The 26,494-nt window shown below is 42.0% G+C and overlaps 1 protein-coding gene across 2 annotated transcripts in view; it reads left to right on the top strand.

The window, feature by feature from the left end:
- Positions 1 to 26,494, top strand: part of GALNT18 (polypeptide N-acetylgalactosaminyltransferase 18) — a 242,084-nt gene that overhangs the window by 173,882 nt on the left and 41,708 nt on the right. For both annotated transcript variants that reach the window (XM_057418169.1, XM_057418168.1), the window contains exons 7-9: positions 5,981 to 6,166; positions 10,090 to 10,227; positions 14,076 to 14,171. In XM_057418169.1, coding sequence (XP_057274152.1) covers positions 5,981 to 6,166; positions 10,090 to 10,227; positions 14,076 to 14,171 — 420 coding nt within the window. The remainder of the gene's footprint in view (positions 1 to 5,980; positions 6,167 to 10,089; positions 10,228 to 14,075; positions 14,172 to 26,494) is intronic.

The raw sequence follows: 26,494 nt of genomic DNA, 5'->3' as shown, positions 1-26,494 counted from the left end.
TTCAGAGTTGTAATCGATTTGATGAAATGTGCGAATTCAAATATGTTTAAATGCAATTGAGAAGGGTTTACTAAAGGATGTGGATTTAAAAATAAAACTAAACAGAAATTGAGACTTTGTCTAGTGAAACAGATTTTCCAGATATGAACGGAATTTGCTCCCAAAAAAATTTTAAGCAGATTGACTTAGACACTTCTAAGGCTGAGTGAGTCCCTGCTGCACACTGAAAGCTGTGCAGATGGTATCATCACTGCCCTCGTTTTGGTGGAAGGAGTGAGGAATGATAGCATGTGGGATCAGGGTTTACGCCTTTGCAAAATATTTAAAGAAGCCATTTGGTGTGTTACTGCTTCTGTAGCTGCCTCACTTGTGCCCTCCCACTGGACTGGCCAGACCTTGGGTCCTTTACTCCTTTAACAGAGTGGCAGTTACAGCTGATCTGTTGTGCCACCACCTGTGCTCTCTCTGTAGTTTTACACATCCGCTGCTTTCCTGGTTCTTCTAACACAGAGAATATGTTTTCTATTTGCTCTGTGGGGCTAATTTAACCTTGGTGAGCATAAGGTCACATAGATGTAGGGCCACATTTACAGCTTATGTGCAAATGTACCTTCAGTAAATTAACAGTAAGAAGCACTTAGAGCTTGGACAAGCTTCCCACATAAACCATAACAACTGAAGATTTAAAAGGGAGATTCCCCACACCTTTTTCTTTTTCCCAGATAGATTCTCTGTATTCATTTAATGTTCCTATCATCTCCCACTTGCTTTGCTTAGTTTAGACCAGAGGCTTTGCTGATTTTAGTCTTTCAGTGTTGTGTTAGAGGCCACCTTGGTACCACTACTGTCCCGTTAAACCTTACATTTTTTGATGGAATTTTACTGTTTTTTGCTAGTGATGAAGGAACCCATTCAAGAAGAAGAAGTCCTCTAAGCCCTTCTTGGGGCTATACCAAATATGCAAACCTCCTCAGGAAATCCAAGAATAAAGAGCCCTTTCTTAAGGTTCTCTTGGTAGGAAGCATTGAAAACACACTGAAGTGGATTCTGAGAGTTCTTTGGAATGGAAACTCTAGTTGGTGTCATCTTTTTCCAAGAGACTGCTTTTGCAAAGGGAACCAGTGGGACCAGAACCTCGAGAAATTCCCCAAAGAAAAGCAAACTTTCTGCATTGCTGAGGCTCCATCAATCATGCTAATGCTCGCAAAGATACGCAGTCGCTCATACTTGAAAACTTTCCACAGTCTTTGCCTGAAGATAACTTCTGAGACCCACTGGTACAGTTTTGCAGTTGATGCTTTTACAGAGTGAATTGTGAATTGCTATTTATTATATCATAGTGACAGATGCATATGTTACTTTTGACAAGTTTATATGTCTTTAGGGATTTGACAGGAAATTGAGACTATTGCTAGCAATTTCCACCTCTTTCCACCTCACTTTCCATCTACCACAGGAAAAATATCTTCACAGGCAACAGAAAAAGGTGTTGTATTTCCTTGTAACCATAGTTTAGGAAATTTGTCAAGATTTTCCCTTGCACGAGCAGTTTTGTCATTAAGCATTGCGGATTGCAGCAACAGTATGCCCAGAGATGCAACGTTTTACTTCACACCATTCCGTGTGGTTAAGAAAAGTCTTTGAAGCTCTTTTATCTTTAGACTTCCTGTTGAAATCATGGGTGATAACTTAGAAAAGCTTCACTGATTTTAAACCTTTCTGTTTATTTATAGCCATCACATAAAATAACAGTGCTAGAGAACAAGAAAGGTGCTATTCAGTTTGGCTGAATCTTGAGTAAAGATCACGAATGACAGAAAAAATATAGCTGTGGAATTCACAGGGGAAACGTGAAATTGTGAGGAACTGACACCTCAATTGCTATTCCTATTTTTAAATATTAAAGACAATGTAAAGACCATTTTAAAAGGCTTCACAACTTTACTTCAAGTTGTCGTGGTTTAAGTCCAGTCAGTAATTCAGAACCACGTAGTCGCTCACTCGCTCCCCCGCTTCCTCCCCCCATTCCCAGAGGGATGGGGAGGAGAATCGAAAGAATGTAACTCCCACGGGTTGAGATAAGGACAGTCCAGTAACTAAGGTATAACACAAACCACTGCTGCTACCACCAATAATAATAATGAGAAGGGAAATAACAAGGGAAGAGAATACAACCACTCACCACCAGCTGACTGATACCCAGCCCAACTGAGCAGTGATCTAGCCCTTCTGGGTAACTGCCCTGTTTATATAGTGGGCAAGATGTGCTGTGGTATGGAATACCTCTGGTTAGTTTGGGTCAGGTGTCCTGTCTCTGATTCCTCCCGGCTTCCCCTCCTCCCTGGCAGAGCCTGAGACTCACAAAGTCCTTGATCAGAATAAACATTACTGAGCAGCAAGTGAAAACATCAGTGTTATCAGTGCTATTCCAGGCTGAAAGTCAAAACCACAGCACTGCATCAGCTACTAAGAAGGAGAAGAATGACTGCTACTGCTGAACCCAGGACACAAGTTCTCTCTTAAAGAAAATATATTTCTTAGTATTAAAATATTAATTAAAAAACCGTAAAAATTGTCTTTGACCCAAAGTTGATGGTTTAGAGTAATTGAATCTGTCCTATATGCATTTGATGTGAGACTTATACCTTTTCAAGGTGTCTTGAAAACTCATCCAGTCATCCACAGTGGCTCCAACACAATGGTAGAAGCACCATGGATTTGTTTACATGAGTAGAGGAGATGGGGATAGCTAGGAGTGGTCAGGGACAAGTGATAAGCTGGTCTGAGAATGAAAGAAGAATGGATGGGTGTTCTTACCTAGCTGCAAAAAATTACCTTATTTCAAATAAGGGAAGGATGGAAAAACCCTAACACTTTCTGTAGCAGTCAATCATGTTATATTGTTTAGTATTCATATACTGTATGACTAGCAAAGCCCTTCATTCCTAGGCTGGAGATTTTGCACATTTGTGGCATTGGGAATCCAGAATCCCTTGAGATTGCAGGAGAGTTTCATGCCATTAGAAAATCCCATTTTAATGCCTTCCTAAATTTTCTTTCTTTGCAATGGGACTCCCCAAGTGCAGTGACATTTTTGGAGAAAGAGCTTTCTCACCATACTGTAATCCCGCTGGCAAGGAACGCTTGTGGGAGTGAAAGGTACTGTGGCTTGTCCTAGATGCGACCAGCTGAGAATGTCTGGATTGTGCTGTCTGCCCTTACAAAGTACTGCATCTGCTTTCACTTTGTGAGTGCTTTGCAAGACTTTACAGCCTACATCTGGGGTTGTGCTGCTTGTTTAGTACTGTAGCTAAAGCTCTGCACACACTGTATTCCCATATTTTCAGATCACATGTGTTTCTCATGTCTTCCTCTTTAAAAAGTCATTAACTAAAGGACTCTATTCATCTTGATATATGGAAACTGGTAGCATATATCTGTAGTCCAGTTCTGGTGCATGCTAATCATGTTTTCATGGATTGCAGGAGATTTTTGCTTAGAAATAATATTTAGGTTTGAAGTTGTTTGATACAACCCACTAGTACTGTCAGCACCTGTATTGACAGGTCTCTCTTAGCATTAAGTTCTTGAGTGAATCAATGATTCTGCAGAGTAATTAATTCATCTGTGGAAGTAAAACAAAGACTGACAGTGTCTGAGAGAAAGGAGTGGCCACCAGATTTGATTAACTGGTGTTTATTCAGGTAGTTATTTACTTGTTATTTACAAACTACATTACAGACTTTGAAAATACATACGAATTCCTTATAAAGTCAAATTATATTTGATTGATTACTGAATCAGTTAAAATTATAGATGAGTCCGCTCTTTAGATTTTCACATCCTCGAAATTTACTTGGAAATTCAGCTTATTATAGACTGTGAATTTTTTGCTCAGCTTGTTGTCAAGATGGCATTCAGACCTAACTCAGAAAATCCCACAGGAGATTTGGTGTTCACATGTTGGACTTGGTTTGAGGCCATCTCTATTGGGGACTGCCTAGCAAAGGCTAGGCAGAGTAAGCAGAACATGTGGCATGGGAATTGTCTTGTCCTACGCTAAGTTATGACAATTTCTATATCTTCCATGTCTTTTTTGATACTAATTCAAGCTGCGTACAGTAAGTAACTCTGAAACAATTTATGACTGGATGTCAAAAGCTGTACTGAGAAGTGGCTCGGACTGAAAGCAGGCATTATGTTAGCAAAGCCTGATGATACTTCACATTTAATCTTTTTTAGGTAATGTATCTGAAGCTTTTAGAATTTAATGTTTGACAAAGTATTATTTTTGTTAGATCGCTAAACTGGATTGTCCACTGTGATATTTAGATGGAACACAAATATTGTTTCCAGACTATTCTTCTGCCAGATCAGTAGCCTGTGTGTTTTTAAATATTTATGATCAACTCAGATTTTGCCCTATTGTTGGTAATGGTTATGTTTATTTACTCTTACTGTTTTCCAAGTTCTGGCCATAGAGACATGCTGAAGTCTTTTCAGCTCACTTCTTGACTGTATGGTAGGTGCATGGGGTAGCTCATCTTTGAGAGAGCTCAGAAAACCAAGGCTCTGTCTCTTCTTCCAGCATATGCTGAATGCAATTAGGCACCAATTCAGAAAAGGCTTTGTAAACATTATGAATCCATGCCATGTTTTCTGGTCTCAGGAGCTGCCAAATGTCTAAATGTTGTATTCAAGCCAGATGTCTAAATATATGAAATGAATGAGTGAACAAAGTGTCTCCTTAGCAGAGCATATGCCTATACGATGGACAGACCTGAGGGGCCTGAGATCAGCTCCAGAACATGATGTTCTGCCAACCCACATCCTTGGCCGCTAGGAGGGTGACCAGAATATACTCTTTCCTGCAAGTGCTGTGCAAGGAAGGGGCACCTTCACTCTCATGTTTTCACTCTCTTCGCATGGAATATCAAGCCTCAGGAATCTCTGCTAGTAGCATCATAAAGCAAACTCTGTCAGTCCTTAGTGAGTACACTTGCCTCTGGGACACTGAGGTTCTTGTTCAGCAGGATAGAACAATTGGAGTACATCTCAGTTTTCACCTGGTTAGTATCCACTCAACCAGTGGGCTGCCTTGATCTTATTAGGAAGTTTACATAACTCAAGATACACAGAAAAAGACCTTCTATGTAAAATAGTTCAAGTAATTCACTGACTGTTAAGGCTGCCAAGTGGTTCTCTCTTTTGTTGAAAGTAGAAAGAGAGGCAATCAGAACTGAATGCGATACCCATGATTAATGTTATGGACATCAGTGGTAGCAGGCAAAACCAAAACACACTTGAGCAGGTACAGTAACCTACATTATAAGTTTATTATCATTTACAAGAGTAGTGTGTGTTGAAATTATTCATAGAACATTTTCTTTAGGCAGTCTTAGTTTCCTTCTCAAATGAAATAAACCTGGTCTTTTCTGAGCTATGTTTAAAGCAAAGCAGAAGATTCATTTATATTTCTAATTTTCCTAGAACCTGAAACTTAAGTGATCTCAAAAGTTGACTGTCTTAGTTTCCCTTCTACATAAGGCTTTCTCATTCCAGATTCTGAATAGTGCATGTATGCCTTGAGATGGACTGTGCACAGTCTTAGGGAAATGTGTGCAAGGCATTAAAATTTGAACCCAAATGCCATGGTTTTGGATGCCTTATAAATTATTTTATTAATAATCTTGAGAATAGCTGAATTGATCTGAGAAGATTGTGATAAGACATTACTGGTAGTGTAATAATTCTGTAGTAAGGTTAAGTAGTAGTAATAGTTCATAGTAAGGCAAGGTAATAACACTCTCCTCTCACGACTATCTAAAAAAAGACCCTGTGTATAGTCAAATAAGTCTTGAGTAGTTATTCTTCTCTGTAAAAATGTCAAGCATAGAGATAAAATAATTTCAGTGTATTTAATAAAGGACAGTAGTGTTGCAGTGAGCTGTCACTAGCAGGGGGTCTTTTTTCCTCCTAGGTATGGCAATGTGGAGGAAGTGTTGAAGTTCTGCCTTGCTCCAGGATTGCCCACATTGAAAGAGCACATAAACCATACACAGAAGATCTAACTGCTCATGTCCGGAGAAATGCACTAAGGGTGGCTGAAGTCTGGATGGACGAATTTAAGAGCCATGTGTATATGGCATGGAACATACCCCAGGAGGTGAGTCACAAAGACTTGTGTTGCAAGCTTTGGCTTTAGATCCTTTTGGGTTTGGCTCCTACACTGACTTTTTATTTTTCTGCTTGGGTTCTGCTTTGGTATGCACATATGTATATATTTATGCCTTACATGTAGGCATAAGATATGCTACACATGCACACATAAAAATATGAATGTAGTTGTGTCTTATTCTAGAACAATTTCTTTGTCTTCAGATTCCTTAAAAATGAATCTGTTGTCATGTTCATCATCCTCACTGATAACTCTTCATTGAGATTTTAACCTAGTAGCTGCAGAAATGTGGAAAAAGGAACCATCAAATCTATATTACACATCTTGTTTTGAATTTGGGCCTCTTATTTACCATCATAAAGAGCTGTAATTCCACCAGATTTGTCAGAGGAGTTCTGCCAAGGGCAGGGGGTGTTAGCATCTATCAGTTAAATTGTGAAAGTATTACTCTTGAGTAATTTCACAGCAGAGTAAGGGTGGCTGGTGGATTTCATGCCATATTGCAGAATGTACCTATAACTCCCTTTTGGCCTTCTTTTCCATAGATAAGCAATGATTGGTCCCCTGTATTGAAAAGATACTGTAGGATGGCTAACCTGGGAGTTCGGTTTGATATCTGGTTTCAGTTGTTTTTCATTTCTGTAGTCAGTGGTATTTAATCGATGAACTGTTAAGAGCTTTCAACTTTCTCAGAGCCAACTTGATAGATTTAAATTTCAGTTTCTATTTTTTATTTGTTATTTTCCTGAAGACTGATTGATATTCATTGATTGCTCGAATTTCAATTTTTTGACTTGCAAGCATAGCATGAACACAAAACTTAGGAATTCCTTTTGCTAACCAGGATATACAGTATCATATGTGTATTTCCATAATATTCATCCAGATAATGGTGATGGTGTTGCTTAACCTTGTGCAAAGTTGAGATCTCAATGCAGTTTGGAATTTAAATTCATAAAGAAGGAAAAGGCAAGTTGTTGTTATTACTTGTTAAATTTAACAAGTAGTAATAACACCATCTTGACTGTGCTGATAGATCAGAATAAAGTGAGCCTGTTGTAATAAATTTTGAAACTCATTTATTAAACAAAAGAAAAATAAATTATTTATTCAGGTCACGTCAAGGTGTTTGCAGGTAGATCTTGTATCTCCAAAGCTGATTTTGTTCATAGTTTTGAAGAGGAATAATAAGTTTTCTTACTACTTCAATCTCCAACCATTTTCCCACCACAAATGTATTAAACATTGCACTGAACTGCTTGAATAAATTACAGTGCAGATTATATTCTCCCTTCATCTTCACAAAGGCTACTGCTGTCAAACCATAGAGCAGACTTAAAAGCTGGAAATGGCAAGTGTTAAATCAGATTTTTAATAGTGATAGCCTCTACTGCAGTGTAATGAGATGCCTCTGTTTTAGGGAGAAATCTATTACTATGTGTATGTATAGAATCTGTAGCACATCGAACCTTCATTTGTATTTCTCAGAGCTGTAGACAACCAAATAAACACACACATGCCCACATTCTTATTTAAAATATCCTGGGAAGCAGTTTAATTTTCACAGATGAAACAAGTACATGTTTAAGGAAAGCTTCTGGCCTTTCAAGGGAAAGAGGAAAATACAGCAAAAAATTACACTCCCAAGCACTTTAATTGAATCAGTCAGTGTAAAGAAAACCTACATCATTAGTAGGAGCCCTCTTTTATACATCAAAAGGTTAGGAGCAGTGCAGCCTCTGCTATAGAAACATCAGTAAAAGGCAGGAGTATTCAGAATAAAGCAACCTAAAAAAAATCACTTAAAGCTTGTGGGGCATTTGTAATACAGACTTCCAGTAGGAAGGGAGCAAAGAGATGACAGAGAGGTTAGGAAAGGATTAGATCAAATTTAGATGTCAGACTAGATGGCAATGTGTCTGTTTCATCTTTGTTTACCTCCAAAGTAAACTAAAGGTGAAATACCAGAGAGGACCATTTTTAAAATCAGGCCTTGTTTCAGCTTAGGCAAACAGATGTTTGAGACATCATCATGAGAGCCATGCTGAGAGGACAGACAGACAGACAGCATAGCCAAATAGTGTTACACAAGTAGATAACTATGGGAGTTATTATCTACCTAGAAGCTGATGAAGTAATGGACTGTGTAGGTAATAGAAATGAATTCAGTTACAACAGTCAGGACTTGCCATGAAATATGTTATTCCAAAATGTTAACCACAGGACCTGTTGTTTTTTTCCATAGAAGAATTCCCAAATCACTGAGAAGCCCTGAGTCAGATGTTTCCAAAGGTTTTATTCTTTGAGAGCTAATAATAATAAAAAAGAGTCAGAATCAATTGGCAGTGTGCTGTGACTGCCCTGCTGGAATCGATGTGGGTGGCTCCGAAGTACTAAGGGCTTCAAATGGGGATCTTGGATACCATGGTGATTTCTGCATCATAGCTACTTCAATAAATAGATTCAGGAAAAAACTAAAACACTAAAAAAAAAACTAAAAACCAATGGAGAGATTTATTTAAGCCCCAGAAGCAAAAGCTGTGCTCTCTGTGTGTCCTCCCCTATGTTTTTTGGTGTTCGTTCTTTCCCTTTTTTTTCCTCCTATCATATTCTCAGCTTTGAGAAACATGCTGAGTTGTTGCTGGTGATAAAGCCAGGGTGCTACATGTGACTTATTTTTCTTCTCCAGCTACATGGGAGGAGGTGATTACAAAGTTTTATGAACAATCTAGGGCTTGAGGGGAGTCATCACTTTGAAGAATTAACTTGAGTTATGACTGTTTATGCCAGACCTCACTTTCCTACTTTTTAGTCTACTTTGCTACTGTGGAAGTCAATTTTCCATTAGCTAGAAAATGCTCCCATAATAAAATACATTTGTTTCAGATTAACATTAATTCAATGCTTTGGGATGTAAGAAGCAGTTGGTGCTTCAGCAGTTCAGAAACCTAGGTGTTTATAAAGATACCTTTTTTGATGCATAACTAAGAAAATTCAGTGCTTCCAATGTTAATTTTAAATCATACCTGGTGGCTGACAAATTCTTTGGGGTGTTTATGACCCAGAAAAGGGTGTTATTTAAGTAGATAGGATTTTGCTAAGAAAACATATTAATCCTGTGTTTTGTTCTGAGACAGAAGTGGTAGAGCACAGTGTGGAGCAGTGTCTCATTTTACTTCCTGTTAAATAGCAGCCATGGTTTTGCAGTTAAATCCTCTAAAAATTTCCACTGCATGATTTTACTGTGATAAATTACTGATTTTTATATACAGGGACTTTACGAAACCCTTTCTTTATGAGCTGTTCTTATAAGTAGAAATTAGGTTACCTGGAAATGTAAAGGAGAACAAAAATTAGGGGAGAGAATATTTTTCAATTGCTTTTAACAAAAATAGCTACTTCTCTTTTTACATTACAAGAGAAATTTAATAAGTGGTATTTCAGAAAGGGGAGCAGAGCTTCTGCTCTTTGCAGTGTAGCATTAAACCAGACTTCAGAAATGGCCAGAAAGTGTCATATACTAATGACTAGGCCACAGTGGGATGCCAGCAATAAGTTTGTTTCTAGGGCAACTTGCTACTTCCTGCCAATTACTTCTGGATTTGGAAAGTGCCAAGAAATTGGAGAATAACAGTGATATTCATTGGAAGCTAGATCTAAGCCCCACTGAAGTCAATAGAAGTGGTTCCGTTGACCAAAGCAGACTTTGAAAGAGACCTGTGGTCACCTGTATCATATTTAATTGGGCGCTTCTGGAGTGTTTATGTGTAACACACTCACTTTGCAGCCAAAAGTTGATAATTATCATAGGTCATAATCATCTTTACAATGAGGGAAACTGAATGATGAGTTTGTACGGAAGTATATCACTGATGTCTTTTCTGCTTGTCTGTCCTTTGTTTCATATGCAGGACTCTGGAATTGATATTGGTGATATTTCTGAGAGGAAAGCCTTGAGGAAAAAACTCCAGTGCAAGACCTTTAGGTGGTATCTTGTCAGTGTGTATCCGGAAATGAGAATGTATTCAGATACTGTCGCCTATGGGGTGGTAAGGATCATATTTACATTTCCCATTCTAACAGGTGGGGGAGCGAGGTGCAGTAGTGGAAGCAATTCATGAAGACAGTATCTGGCTCTAAGTAGAAGAAGAATCAGATAAACCTGGAGTTCCTAGTTAAATAATTTATTAGACTAGTTAGCTGACAGAGACAGCTGCTCTGTTGTAGTTTATGCTGAGGTATTTTGAATGTTATCTTCCTCCCTGATCTTTTGTTAGTTTCTTTCATGGCTTGTGTTCTACTCAGAGATACTCAAGGCATGGTATTTCAGACTTACTGGAGCTATCAATTGAAAGGTTTGTGGCAGCAGGTGAATTAACAAAATAGGCTCACTATTTCAACTGCAAGCTTCTTAATACTGTAGCCAGATCTTAATTGAGAATCATAGAATCATTTAGGTTGGAAAATACCTTTAAGATCATTGAGTCCAACCATTAAAGGTTGATGCCTTCCTGTATTAACTTTCAGCCATCTAACAGCAAACCTGATCCACCCTAGAACAGGTATCACCATAGACATCTGCTGTAAGAAAGTATTAAACACAAACATTCCAAGCTAATAGGAGCTAAAGAAATCTCACATATCTAACACATGTGTAAAGCAATACCAGAGAGGTTCAAAAATTATGTTGCATTCAACAGAAACTACTGCTAAAATGCCTGTATTTTGGGATCATCATCGTCATTACTAGTGTGACAGTAGTACCCTTGTCTATGCAGAAATCATGCTTGAGTCGTACTGTGCTAACTAAAGCAGAGACAATTCTTACCCCTAGAGAAGCTGATCTAAACCAAGAGTGCAAGTGTGCATGATACCAAAGATGAGCACAGGAAGTTACTATGGTCCCATAATAAGCTAGCAGAACTAGGATGTCCTGTTCACCTTCTCTAAGCAGGGTCATATTCACAAAAATTGATTCCTGTGTGTTAAATGTTAAATGCATGAGATAATGGTTACCTTCCATAATAGTTAAGAAGGATGCCCAAATCACACCTGTGAGCAAGGAAGCTCTTCCAGAGACCATGTGGAATTTCTCTCAGTGATGCCATGATCTAATCAGATGTGGAGTTTGCTGAGGAGAAGGAAGCATAGCAGCTAATAGGAGCATAGTTCTGCTTGTAGGTACCTCTAGCTAAAAAATGGTTGGTTGCAGGTAGAAGATATACTAGATAAAAAAAAGAAGACCAGTGGAGTAGCTGAGGTACTCATTGTAGTCTCAGGATTAACTGCATTGTGTAAGTCAAAATGAAAATCACAGAACAGGCACCCTGTGATTTTATATTCCACTGAGACTTTTTCATCAGCCTTTGAAGGTTCCTTGCTGGCAATATACAAACCAAAAAGAAGCAAAGAGTTTGTTACAGAAATACTGAACTTGCTTGTCAGCAGAACATGCATATTTATGTACTTCATAATTATAGAATCATAGAATCGTTAGGGTTGGAAAGGACCTTAAGATCATCTAGTTCCAACCCCCCTGCTATGGGCAGGGACACCTAACGCTAAATCATATCACCCAAGGCCTCGTCCAACCTGGCCTTGAACAGTGCCAGGGATGGAGCATTCACAGCCTCCCTGAGCAACCCATTCCAGTGCCTCACCACCCTAACAGGAAAGAATTTCCTCCTTATATCCAATCTAAACTTCCCCTGTTTAAGTTTTAACCTGTTACCCCTTGTCCTGTCACTACAGTTCCTAATGAAGAGTCCCTCCCCAGCATCCCTATAGGCCCCCTTCAGATACTGCAAGGCTGCTATGAGGTCTCCACGCAGCCTTCTCTTCTCCAGGCTGAACAACCCCAACTTCCTCAGCCTGTCTTCATACAGGAGGTGCTCCAGTCCCCTGATCAGCCTCGTGGCCCTTCTCTGGACTTGTTTCAACAGTTCCATGTCCTTTTTATGTTGAGGACACCAGAACTGCACACAATACTCCAGGTGAGGTCTCACAAGAGCAGAGTAAAGGGGCAGGATCACCTCCTTCAACCTGCTAGTCACACTCCTTTTGATGCAGCCCAGGATACGGTTGGCTTTCTGGGCTGTGCGCGCACACTGAAGCCGGCTCATGTTCATTTTCTCATTGACCAACACCCCCAAGCTGTTCTCTGCAGGGCTGCTCTGAATCTCTTCTCTGCCCAACCTGTAGCTGTGCCTGGGATTGCTCCGACCCACATGCAGGACCTTGCACTTGTCATGGTTAAACTTCACGAGGTTGGCATCAGCCCACCTCACAAGCGTGTCAAGGTCCCTCTGGATGGCATTCCTTCCCTCCAGCGTATCAACCGAACCACACAGCTTGGTGTCATCGGCAAACTTGCTGAGGGCGCACTCAATCCCACTGTCCATGTCAGTGACAAAGATGTTGAACAAGACCGGTCCCAACACCGATCCCTGAGGGACACCACTTGTTACTGGTCTCCAGCCGGACATGAGAATGAGCATGAACTCTGAAGTCTCTGTACCTGTTATAATGCTGCATCAGCCCTAAGTTGCATGCTGATGTTGGTCAAGGGAGTTTTCTTTTCTCCCTTTATTATGGGGAGTGTTATGGAAAAGGTTATTCCATTAGGGCTAGGACAAGTGTTAGAATTTGAGTTTGTGGAAGAGGTTTTGAAAAGCCAAATGTAGTGACGGATCCAGGTATGAATTATTAAAGCTGATATTTATCACTGGTTTGGATAGAGTGGTGCCTGACACCTGATTATGATTAGAGTCATGGTTGTGGTTATGTTTATGGTTAAGAAATAGAAAGCTTTGAGAAAGGAAACTTTCTTTAATTCTTGAGGCTAGCAGCTAAGAATGCATTCATGCCTTTTTAATGTTGGGATTTGTTCTTTCTTATTATTGAATTTAGAGTTAAGTTTGGATTTGGAAATCTTCACATTTTTCATTTTATTCACTGCCTGGCTTCAATCTTGGGCTTGGTCACACTTCTTACATATTAGTGCACTTCTAGACTTCCTTTCTAAGCATATCAGTTTGTTTTCCTCAAAGGAGTACCCTGTACACAGCTGACAGGATTGCTCAGTTAATTACACATGGTTGCAAGCCACATCACCTCTTCACTCCTTCCATCACACAATTCTCTCATGTTCTCTGAACTTACCTTACACCACTGAGCACCTTTATGCATACCCATGGGTATGCAGTCCACATATTTGGCCTCACACTCTAAACCTTCCAGCTATCTGTGCTCATTAATTTCGCAGTTCACTTTCAGAAAACTCTGTCTCAGCATTGCACAGGTAATATGTGGAGCTCTGTGATGACCAGGGCCAAGTACTTTGCAGTCTGTTCATTGCTAGACTGCTGTTCGTGGGCTAGCCTGGAATAATGCAAAGAAGAGCTAGTGCATACCAATTGGCTACAAGTCTGCATCAGCAGAAAGGAGTTTTTTAAGAGAAGAATCTGCTCAGAGTGATTCTGAAAAGCTGTTAATTATAGGCTTTCTCCTGTGTTTGCAACTCCAACCATACTGCTCAGCTAGCTGCATTGCTGTGAAAAAACTGTCCTTTGTATATAGTGTGTACCAGAGATGTGTTAGACTTGATATTGTTAAAAATATGTATCAAAAATCATTATTATCTCTGAAGGCGTTTTGAAATTTACCCTCCCTGAAACCATGTGCAACAATTGAAATCTGAAGTGTTACATTATCTACAGGGAAGAATTTAATCCACGTGCTTGCTCTTCAGTATCTTCACCACAAGTATTTTTAATTTTGCATATTTCCTTGCTCAACCACATACACTTTTTTTTTGTCAAAGAAAAAGAAAGTAATCACACCATCATTTTCTTATGTAAGGCTTGCTTGACTTCTTTTTTCTTTCTGTTTATTTTAGCTGCAGAATTCCCTGAAAAGTGATTTGTGCCTTGATCAAGGGCCAGACACAGAGAATATCCCAATCATGTATATCTGCCATGGAATGACACCACAGGTTAGTTTCTAATGATCTCTGACATTGCTGCTGCTCTTAGACTATGTAGGAGGAACCATCTTGTACCTGTCATTGTTTTCCTGCAGCGATACCCCCATAAGTTCTTTAGTAGCTCTTCACAGGAAGCTAGAACATTATTTCTGCCATAAATGAAAATCACTGGTATATTAACGCTTTGACAGTGAAGTTTGTTTATTCACTTTGAAGCATGTAAGGAGTACAAGAGGCATCACTGACCCAGATTTGTTGGTAAAAGCTTTCTTTCATTTCTGATCTTTAACTGTGTGTGTTTTATGAATGAAACAATGAGTTTTAAAACATTTTCCATACACACTTACGTACACTTACAGTTCATTTGTATATTATCTGAATTAACATCTTATTTACTTGATAGATTTACGTCTTTTTCACAAATCTGCAATGTACAGCCACCTTCTTCACACCATACAGCTGTGTTAAATTCCAAACCCTGTTTTTGTGGAAGCCTTTTTCTAAAGCTCCTTTTTTTTTTTTTTTGTTTCCTTTCTCTGCTGTTGTCCTGTCACTCTAGTATGTGCCAAACTCAAATTACCAAAACCTTTCCATTTTCTTACACAACAGCTGCATTTCTTAACTTGGCAAACGAAAGTGTTAAGATATTCTGCCTCTCTGACTAAGTATATGGCCATTGGTAAAAGTGTTTCTAGGCAAATCTTGACAGTAAAAATAATGCTACATGGTCTAGAACATGCTTGTCAAAGACAGATGTGCAGATTATCTAACTCTGAAAAGTAACATAAGCAAAAATGACATAAAGGAAATGGATGTATTTTTAGGAGTGACTGGAGAAACTGTAAAATCCTTCCAGTGTGAATCACTATTTTTTCTCTAACTACCTTTTGTATTTGCCTTCTTAAAAGGACCCTGTTATGCTCCACCTAAGTCATGGAATGTGGCTTTGCCCATGGAATTGTCAGTTACATGATTTGACCATGCAATAAATGAATCCTAACATCAGAAATAAGCACAGAGCAACAAGGTAGTCTTGTCTTCTCTACCTGGATCTCCTAGTGAGCTGGGTTTGGTGCAATGGAGATATGACTGTGTACTTCTTGCCAAGTTACACATGCTGCAACTGTGTTCAGTGTTGGCTTCCTTCGCTGAGGGCTTTTAATATTGATCACTAGCAGTGCTTGAGTTACGAATGATGAAGACAAAAATGTCTGAAAATCCCATCCATCAGACTTGCTTACTGCATAGGTTGTGGTTTATTTGTCACATAATTATGTGGTAACCACTGTTTGCCTCCAGGAGGTTTTTACATTAGTCCTCATTCTTTGCTAAGGAACTTTGCAATTCACCCATGAGCCAGAGTCATTATTCTTCATCTTCTGGGAGGGCACCGTAGCTCTCTTCTAGCATCTCATCTGTGATAACAGCACGCTGCAGGCATGGGTGTAAATTCCAATTAGAAATTTTAATTATAGTTGAGACAAACAACAACAGCAACAACAAAAAGTCACTTCAGTTAGCACAGTTCAGTATACACCCGATAAAGAACTACCTTTGAATGTCAGCTGAGGTTCTGTATAAATGAGATGGCAAATAAACAACAGAGGGAAAAAAATACGAGGAAAACTTCCCTTGACAAGATTCTGCTCCTTTCGTAATTACTATGTTTGTGTATCCTTCCCATTACTATGTATATAATTTTGTAGCTAACGATGTTAAACCCCCAAAAGTCCTATATATGAGCAAGATAATGTGTGAGAACTTTCTCTAAAAGAGGAGTAAACTTTCTCTATGTAAAGGATTATTGTATTAACAGGAAAAGCACTAACAAACATTATTTGGAATACTTCTATGAGATTTCCACTGCACCTATTGCATCTCTTGCTTAAACAGAGCTGCAGCCATTTAGCATACTGGAAATATTTGAATAAATATTCCTTTGAATCTTAATGAACTTGCCAGTATCCACAAAAGATATTGATGAGATGCTAATTCTATTCTAGTGGTGGTGAAATGCTATGTATAGAGGGTTCTTTTGCCCACCTGACTATCTCTATCAAAACAGATTAGTTAAAAAGATGAGTCCCCTGATTCAGGACTGCATGTCAAAGGGTTGACTGAGGAATTTGGTAATGCTGTTCTTAGCTCTGGTGCAAAGTTTTACTCTTGCAGCTTACCATGTATGGTTTTAGAGCTGCCATATGGAGGGCTTTGCACAATAGAATCTAGATGTGCATTGTTATATCTGGCTGCCAGGAACCATTCCTTCATATGCAGTTTAAGTTACTGGTTTTAGTTACTGCTGTAGCCTCTCTTCTAAATCGGGTAACTTCCTTTATTTCTCACAAACCTCTTTCAGATGGTATTGGATTTTCATGTTTTTGAGTGGGAAATAGCTTAGATGAGGTGTTTGACATCAAGTAATATAGGTGTACATATGGCCACTGTTTCCTTTTAGCATGTTTTATGCAAGAAAGAAACCACTGAAGTCAACAGAAAAGGAAATGTATAGTGGACATTAAAAATCCATGCTCTGTTTTTTGCAGACAGTATCAGGAACATCATGTGTAACTTCCTAATTAAATTCAGTTCAAAGAGCATAACTTTCTAAGTTGCTCATCCTCCCCAGATTTTGCTGCTGGAGTATATTGCTTCCAAAGCATCACATCCTTCATTTCTGCCTTTAGTCACTACCAGTCCAAAATCAACACTGTTGTTACTGCTCCCATCCGTGCAGCAGCATACATATGTTGGCACGACTCCCTAGACTCATCAGTGGGAACATCACTACCACACCTGAGCATCTGCTTGTTACTTCTCATTGCCACCATGGCTAAAGGGCATGATGTGCTTGATGTCAAGGCCATAAGGTGGGTTTGGTACCTTTGATGTGCTGATGGCCAACCATTTGGAAGGGGCTTTTAGAGTATGTCTTATCCTGTCATATCAAGCCTTTTCTGCTGTGCAGTGCTGCTGCTTCTCAGAATAGCTGGACAAAACTGACTTCTGCATCTTATTAAAAAAGTTAACATAGTAAATGCAACTTGGTAAAATACTTAACAGCTAAAATAAGTTTCTACTACAGTGTTCAGTGGTGGCAGAGATCATATTGCTTTAATTGCATGAGAACTGCTCAGAGGCAAAGCACCAAGAGTCCTCAATTTTTCTCAGTCAAAGAGAACAACTGGAGACAGCTGGCGGTGTTGAGGAAGCAGGTCCCTTCAGTGGAATGATAGAGGGAAACAGCAAAATTGGGAGATAAGGTGGACTGGCAGTAGGGGAGAAAGCAAAAGGAGATAAATATAAAGAAAAGAAAGGAAGACAGAAGAACAGTAGTGGCAAAACAGTACATAACCTCATGTGAGCTTGTGGGGTTTTTGTTTGTTTTTTTAAGTGGCTTATGCATGCAAGGATAAAGGTACTGTTTTAATTCTGGAGCTTACTGAAACAGAGCTACAATTCAGTCATATGTTTAGGCCTTAAAGGTCCATTTCCAGCAGTGCCCCGTTTTGCATGGAAAAGGTTGTTGCTTGGAGTTGCAGTAAGTATGTGCCCCAGGCCTGACTGCATTCTCTTACTAGCTCTGGGAATCGCCTGAGCCTGGATGTTTTTTGTTTAAGTCTGCTGTTTAACTAGGCCTGTAATCTTGAAGGCAAACCGATGACAGCATGTCACTTGCATTAAAACTACTCCTGAGTGATAATTCATAAGATTCTTTGCAGAGAATGAAGTACCACATTATTATAGACTTTTTACCTATTGTGTAATAAACAAGTACCATCAGTCAATGAACTGATGTATTAAGTACAGATTTACCTTGAAAAGTGCTTGTGATTGAGGGGATAATGGGCAGTTCTGTGTTCCCTTGTTCAATAGCTTCTGGCTCATATATTTCTCAATTTATAAGCAGCTAAACCACAAAACTAATCCAGGGATGTGAAAGTCAATACAAACCAGTTAGATTTTGAGGAATTCAAATTGAGGACTGGGATCAGAAGATTCGATTGGGAGAATTACTAGAAAAGAAATGCAGGTGAGAAAGGACACCCGTTAATGTCCTTTCATATTCTTGCAAGAAACTGCAGAGCTGACACTCGGAAACCAGTGACTACAGCCCTGTCTGATACGAATTATTTCATCTCTGCTAAAGGAAGTGTAGTCAGGCCAACAAGTAGAGCTATGCCATTTACACTGTGTGAGACTCTGACCTGAAAGCCTAATGTTCTATTCTAAGCACAGTGTGTGAAGTACTGGAAACAGCAGTTACAAAAACTCCAGTGAACTTCTAATAACTCTTTGTATGATTCACAAGTGCTCCTTTTAAAATGTTATTCACATATATTTTTGTAAAAACTATTTTTTTCTTCAATCAAAGGTATTAGCATGGTGCTTGTTCAGACACAGTTATTTCTTAATTTGTAACCAAAATCTATATGACTAAAAATGACTGTCACTGAAGGATGGTTATATTCTGGTAAAAAAGTGCAGTGTATAGTTACCAGTCCAAACTGTAAAACCCAGGGGAGGGAACAATTCATAAATGTTCAGCAGACAATTATCAAAATCATTAAAATTGCTTTGCAAATAATTGGGGGGGGGGGGGGGGGGGGGCAAGGAAGAAATTTGTCAGTTTAATTATTTAAACATCTCTAGGGTAAAGCTAGTGTGATCTTCAGGTTATTGAAATATTACAAATAAGAACGTCTCTGTCAAGATGTTTCATTTTAATGTCTGTTGCAGTGTTAAAAAATTTCTTTAGATTTCTGTGCCTAATGAAATTCATATTGTATTGGACAGTTGTCAATGCCTGGAAAGCTGGGAATACAATTGTGTGCTTTGTTAGAATGAGTGGGTCCTGGGTTCAGCAGTAGCAGTCATGTTTTTCCTTTGTGTTAGCTGGTGCAGTGCTGTGTTTTGACTTCCAGCCTGAGAACAGTGTTGGTGAAGCCGATGTTTTCGGTTGTTGCTAAGTGATGTTTACCCTGACCAAGGACTTTGTGAAGCTCATGCTCTGCCAGGGAGGAGGGGAAGCTGTGAGGAAGCAGAGATGGGGCGCCTGACCCAGGCTAGCCAGGGAAGTCCATACCACAGCACGTCATGCCCGGGGTGGGGGGTAACTGGGAATTACCCGGAAGGACACGGGCTTCCGAGTGGGACTCGTTTTCTTGGCCGGTGGTATCGTATTCTCTTCCCTTGTTATTTTCCCTTATCATTGTTTTAGCTGATAGTAGCGGTGGTGATCTGTGTTGTACATTGGTTGCTGGGCTGTTCTTGTCTCAACCCGTAGGAGTTGCACTCTTTCGATCCTCCTCCCCGTTCCTCCGGGAGCGGGGAAGGGGAGAACCCTGGCGGGGGGGGGACGGACCTCGATTGTTGTCAGCTCAGCACCACTCACTGGGAGTGAGTGAACAAGTTACCTGACTGGGTTTAAACCACGACAGTTCTTTTTGGTGCCCAACGTGGGGCACGAGGGGTTGAGATAAGAACAGATCTGACTGGATTGATAGTCACTCGTCACAATGCTGATTTATTGGCTCTCAAGGTTGTTCCTCTTGATCTCACAGTTTCAGTATATTGTATCTTACGTCCATCCGGTATTTGCTGTATTAGTGTTTTTCAAGTGTGGGGCTTGGGCTAAGGTTTTTGTCCCATTGTACTTTATGGTAATGACTTGTAATACAATAGAATCATTGATCATGAAACTGATCTGGCTTATGTTCCCAGTGTGGTCACCACCTTTATACTTTGGGAGGTATATGATGGAGGTGCTTAGCAATTACACATCTTTTTTTCTCCTTCTCAGGTGCTCAACCTGTGAAGGAGACATCCTTTTACCCTCCCAGTCGTCCCCCCAGACCATTTACATTTGAGAGTTTTGAAGTTTTTGAATGGCCTTTTAATGCTGTTGAGACTTGTTTGCTGATCGTGATGGGAATCACCATGCTAGCACGCATACAGAATGTGTTTTGCCCACGACTGATTTCAAGAGTTAAGCAGAGTCAGGTTTGGGTCTTGTCTGGAGTCAAACGATGATGTAGGAGGACCAAGAGATTTTCCCTGAGGCTGGACAGCCATGAGTGGCAGGGTGTGTGGGATAGTATGGGCAAGTATCTAGGTCAGTGGGCCCCTCCAGTTCTTTGGAATTTCACTACCGAACAACTGCAAAATCCAGAAGAATTAGTAAAACACTTAAATGAGGTGTGTGGTCATTCTGGCCATACCAGAGATGGACAAATCATGGCAACGTGCTGGGGCTTGGCCTATGCTTACAGGGCCTTGTTCAACACTATCCAGCACCTTCAAAAGGAAAAGAATGTCGGTGGATTTGAGGGCAAAGCGACAGTCGCTACTCAAACTTTGGCTGCAATGAACAGCACAGCTACCCCAGCGGCAAGTACAGCAGCTGCTCAAACTTCAACCGCAACAGACAGCGCGGTTACCCCAGCTCCGGGCACAGCAGCTGCACCAACCCCAGCGACAAGTACAGTCGCTACTCAAACTTTGGCCTCAATGAACAGAGCAGCTACCCCAGTGGCAAGTACAGCAGCTGCTCAAACTTTGGCCTCAATGAACAGAGCAGCTACCCCAGCGGTAAGTACAGCAGCTGCTCAAACTTCAACTGCAACAGACAGCGCGGTTACCCCAGCTCCAGGCACAGCAGCTACACCACCCCCAGCAACAAGTAAAGTTGCTACTCAAACCACAGTGATAATCACTGCAGCCAAACCAGAGGACCAATTCGTACCAATGTTGGTTGCCCCTGTACGCAAGAGAACAAGCAAAAAGGAGGCAAAAAGGGTGAAGCGAGATGAAGAACCAATGAATTCACCACCCGGTCCAGAATCTGATCAGGAGTCATCATCACATGACGAAGAAGAAGAAGAAGAGGTAACTTCTTGACCTCGGACCTCAACCGAGCTGCGGAATATGCGAAAAGATTTTACCCGTCAACCAAGGGAGCACATCATCACCTGGTTACTCTGATGCTGGGACAATGGGGCCGATGGTCAGGAACTAGAAGGTACAGAAGCCAAGCAGCTGGGATCACTTGCTAGAGAAGGGGGAATTGACAAAGCAATCGCAAGAGAGAAAAAGTCCCTCAGCCATTGGAGGCAGCTCTTGGCAGCTGTGAAAGAAAGGTTTCCGTACAAGGACGATGTTACGAGTCGTTCGGCCAAGTGGACTACTATAGATAAAGGCATCCGGTCTCTGAGGGAATCGGCCATCGTAGAGATGATCTATCACATCAAGCCGAATAACGGGGATACACCCATAGATCCAGATGAAGTTGAATGTACACGACCCATGTGGCGAAAACTTACACGGAATGCATCGTCATCATATGCCCATTCGTTGGCAACAGTAACCTGGAATGACATAGTACCACTAACAGTGGATGAAATGGTTCATAAACTCCGAGAGTTCGAAGACAATCTCACCCCTTCCATCATCTCAGCTGTGGAAAAACTGTCCCAGGACCTCAAACAATTGAGGGACGATCTATCTGATTTATCCAGCTCCTCACGTGTACCAACACACGTCTCAGCTATTAACAAAAGGTGTCCTATTGTTCGAGAGAGGAGATACAGGAGGTATACGCCACGGGGTACCCTATGGTTTTACCTGCTGGATCACGGAGAAGACATGACAAAGTGGGATGGAAAACCTACTTCAGCTTTGGAGGAACGGGAGTGAACTGAAGAGGGGGCAAGGGCCAAGACTGATTGTCCCATGAGAGCTACGGCTTCAGTCTCTGGTGAGCAGTTTCCCAGATGGAATGGAAGAGCTGATTTTACTCCAGCTCCTGTGATAACGAAGAATAATCCCTTTCACGACTACTTACGTGTCCAACGCTGTGACGACCATTAGAGGGGCTCTGCCTCCAGCCAGGTGGAGGTAGGGGACAATCGGATTTACTGGACTGTGTGGATCAGATGGCCTGGCACATCAGTCCCACAGAAGTATAAGGCTCTAGTAGATACCGGTGCACAGTGTACCCTGATGTCATCAAGCTGTCAAGGGGTGGAACCCATCTATATTTCTGGAGTAACAGGAGGATCCCAAGAGTTCATTGTGCTGGAGGCTTAAATCAGCCTGACTGGGAGGGAATGGCAAAAGCACCCTATTGTGACTGGTCCAGAGGCTCCATGCATCCTCGGCATAGACTACCTCAAGAGAGGGTACTTCAAAGACCCAAAAGGGTACCGGTGGGCTTTTGGTATTGCTGCTTTGGAGACTGAGGAAATTGAGCAGCTGTCCACCTTGCCTGGTCTCTCAGAAGATCCCTCTGCTGTGGGGTTGCTGAAAGTTGAAGAACAACAAGTGCCAACTGCGACCACAACAGTGCACCGGCGGCAATATCGCACCAACCGAGACTCCCTGATTCCCATCCATCAGCTGATCTGTAGACTGGAGAGTCAGGGGGTGATCAGCAGGACCCGCTCACCCTTTAATAGCCCCATATGGCCAGTGCAAAAGTCTAATGGAGAATGGAGACTAACAGTAGACTATCGTGGCCTGAATGAAGTCACACCACCATTGAGTGCTGCCGTACCGGACATGCTAGAACTTCAGTATGAACTAGAGTCAAAGGCAGCCAAGTGGTATGCCACGATTGATATTGCCAATGCATTTTTGTCAATTCCTTTGGCAGCAGAGTGCAGGCCACAGTCTGCTTTTACTTGGAGGGGTGTCCAGTTCACTAGGAACCGACTGCACCAGGGGTGGAAACACAGCCCTACCATTTGCCATGGACTGATCCAGACTGCACTGGAACAGGGGCAAGCTCCAGAACACCTGCAATACATTGATGACATTATTGTGTGGGGCGATACAGCGGAAGAAGTCTTTGAGAAAGGGAGGAAAATAATCCAAATCCTGCTGAAAGCCGGTTTTGCCATAAAACGGAGTAAGGTCAAGGGACCTGCACAGGAGATTCAATTTTGGGGAATAAAATGGCAAGATGGACGTAGACAGATCCCCACAGATGTGATCAACAAGATAACAGCAATGTCTCCACCAACTAATAAGAAAGAAACGCAAGCTTCCTTGGGTGCTGTGGGGTTCTGGAGAATGCACATCCCAAATTACAGTTCGATTGTAAGCCCTCTCTATCATGTGACCCAGAAGAAGAATGATTTTAAATGGGGCCCTGAGCAGCAACAAGCCTTTGAGCAAATTAAACGCGAGATAGTTCATGCAGTAGCCCTTGGACCGGTCCGGACCGGGCCAGATGTAAAAACTGTACTGTACACTGCAGCTGGGGAGAACGGTCCTACCTGGAGCCTCTGGCAGAAAGCTCCAGGGGAGACTCGAGGTCGACCCCTCGTCTTTTGGAGTCTGGGATACAAAGGATCTGAGGCCAGCTATACCCCAACTGAGAAAGAGATACTGACAGCCTATGAAGGGGTTCGAGCTGCTTCAGAAGTGATTGGCACTGAAGCACAGCTCCTCCTGGCACCCCGGTTGCCCGTGCTGGGCTGGATGTTCAAAGGCAGGGTCTCCTCTACACATCATGCAACTGATGCTACATGGAGTAAATGGGCTGCACTAATTACACAACGAACTCGAATAGGAAATCTCAGTCATCCAGGCATTCTAGAAGTCATCATGGACTGGCCAGAGGGCAAAGATTTTGGAATGTCACCAAAGGAGGAGGCGGTGCGTGCTGAAGAGGCCCCACCATATAATAAACTGTCAGAAAGTGAAAAGCAGTATGCCTTGTTTACTGATGGCTCTTGCCGTATTGTGGGAAAGCATCGGAGATGGAAGGCAGCTGTATGGAGTCCTGGACGACAAGTTGCAGAAACTGCTGAAGGAGAGGGTGAATCAAGTCAGTTTGCCGAGGTGAAAGCCATCCAGCTGGCCCTGGACATTGCTGAACGAGAAAAGTGGCCAGTACTTTATCTCTATACTGACTCATGGATGGTGGCAAATGCCCTGTGGGGGTGGTTGAAGCAATGGAAGCAGAGCAACTGGCAACGCAGAGGTAAACCCATCTGGGCTGCTGCACTGTGGAAAGATATTGCTGCCAGGGTGCAGAACCTGGTGGTGAAGGTACGTCATGTAGATGCCCATGTACCCAAGAGTCGGGCCACTGAGGAACACCAGAACAACCAACAAGTGGATAAAGCGGCTAAGATTGAAGTGGCTCAGATGGACTTGGATTGGCAACATAAAGGTGAATTATTTTTGGCCCGGTGGGCCCATGACACTTCAGGCCATCAGGGCAGAGATGCAACATATAGATGGGCTCGTGATCGAGGGGTGGACTTAACAATGGACACTATTGCCCAGGTTATTCATGAGTGTGAAACATGTGCTGCAATTAAACAAGCCAAGCGGTTAAAGCCTCTTTGGTGTGGGGGACGATGGTTGAAGTATAAATATGGGGAGGCCTGGCAGATTGACTATATCACACTGCCACCAACCCGCCAAGGCAAGCGCCATGTGCTTACCATGGTGGAAGCAACCACCGGGTGGCTGGAAACATACGCTGTGCCCCATGCCACTGCCCGGAACACTATCCTGGGCCTTGAGAAACAGATTTTGTGGCGACACGGCACCCCAGAGAGAATTGAGTCAGACAATGGGACTCATTTCCGGAATAACCTTATAGATAGTTGGGCCAAAGAGCATGGCATTGAGTGGGTATATCACATCCCCTACCATGCACCAGCCTCTGGGAAAATCGAACGGTACAATGGGCTGTTAAAAACTACACTGAGAGCAATGGGTGGGGGAACTTTCAAGCATTGGGATACACACTTACCAAAGGCCACCTGGTTGGTCAACACCAGAGGATCTGCCAACAGGGCTGGCCCAGCCCAGTCAGAACTTTTACGTATTGTAGAGGGGGACAAAGTTCCCGTGGTGCATATGAAGAATTTGCTGGGGAAGACAGTCTGGGTTATTCCTGCTTCAGGTAAAGGCAAACCCACTCATGGGATTGCTTTTGCTCAGCGACCTGGATATACTTGGTGGGTAATGCGGGAAGATGGGGAAGTCCGATGTAGACCTCAAGGGGATTTGATTTTAGGGGAAAACAGCCAGTGAACTCAATTGTATGCTGTTGCCTGCTGTGTAATACTTTTATAGCCCATCAACTAGATGTCTCCAGGTCACCAGCGACTGGCCCTGACTTCCCTCCAGCCATCATCCCAACAGAGAATGAACTTTGAACATCATGGGCCGAATGGACTCGGCAGCATTATAGGGATTGGTCCATGCACTAAGAAAATGATCTTTTCCTCTTGGTCTGTATGTATATGGATGTATATATGTGGGAGAGCGATGGTGTATTGAAAATGTGGGATCTGAGCACGACGTGAATGGTATGGAATAAGGGGTGGATAATGTCCTGGGTTCAGCAGTAGCAGTCATGTTTTTCCTTTGTGTTAGCTGGTGCAGTGCTGTGTTTTGACTTCCAGCCTGAGAACAGTGTTGAGAACTGTTTGACTTCCAGCCTGAGAACACTGTTGAGAACAGTTCCAGCCTGAGAACAGATGTTTTTGGTTGTTGCTAAGTGATGTTTACCCTGACCAAGGACTTTGTGAGGCTCATGCTCTGCCAGGGAGGAGGGGAAGCTGTGAGGAAGCAGAGATGGGGCGCCTGACCCAGGCTAGCCAGGGAGGTATTCCATACCACAGCACGTCATGCCCGGGGTGGGGGGTAACTGGGAGTTACCCGGAAGGACACGGGCTTCCGGATGGAACTCGTTTTCTTGGCCGGTGGTCTCGTATTCTCTTCCCTTGTTATTTTCCCTTATCATTGTTGTAGTTGATAGTAGCGGTGGTGATCTGTGTTGTACATTGGTTGCTGGACTGTTGTTGTCTCAACCCGTAGGAGTTGCACTCTTTCGATCCTCCTCCCCGTTCCTCCAGGAGCGGGGAAGCGGAGAGCCCCGGTGGGGGGGGGACACGGACCTCGATTGTTGTCAGCTTGGCACCACTCACTGGGAGTGAGTGAACAAGTTACCTGACTGGGTTTAAACCACGACAGAGTGTTAAGGGAATTTTGAAGCAGAAACAGTGACCTTACTAGGAGTGGCTTTTGTCTATGTGAAGTATCCTGACCAAGAAGCACTATGTACCATTTTATAAAGCAAAAAATAGACTGTTCTGGTTATGGCTGGGATAGAGTTCATTTTCTTCCTAGCAGCTGGTGCAGTGCTGTGTTTCAGCTTTAGTTTGAGAATGATGCTGGTAATGCACCAATGGTTGAGTTGCTGCTGAGCAGTGCTTACACTGGTGAAGGACTTTTCAGTCTCTCATGCTCTGCCAGTGAGGAGGGGGACAAGAAGCTGTGAGGAGGCAGAGACAAGATCCCTGACC

This window comes from Pezoporus wallicus, unplaced genomic scaffold (genome assembly GCF_028554395.1).
Source record: "Pezoporus wallicus isolate ANWC-B61680 ecotype Strahan unplaced genomic scaffold, APGP_CSIRO_Pwel_v1 contig_2025, whole genome shotgun sequence".
NCBI lineage: Eukaryota > Metazoa > Chordata > Aves > Psittaciformes > Psittacidae > Pezoporus > Pezoporus wallicus.
The sequence above is the reverse complement of the archived record's forward strand: the minus strand, read 5'-3'. Positions and strand labels throughout refer to the sequence as shown.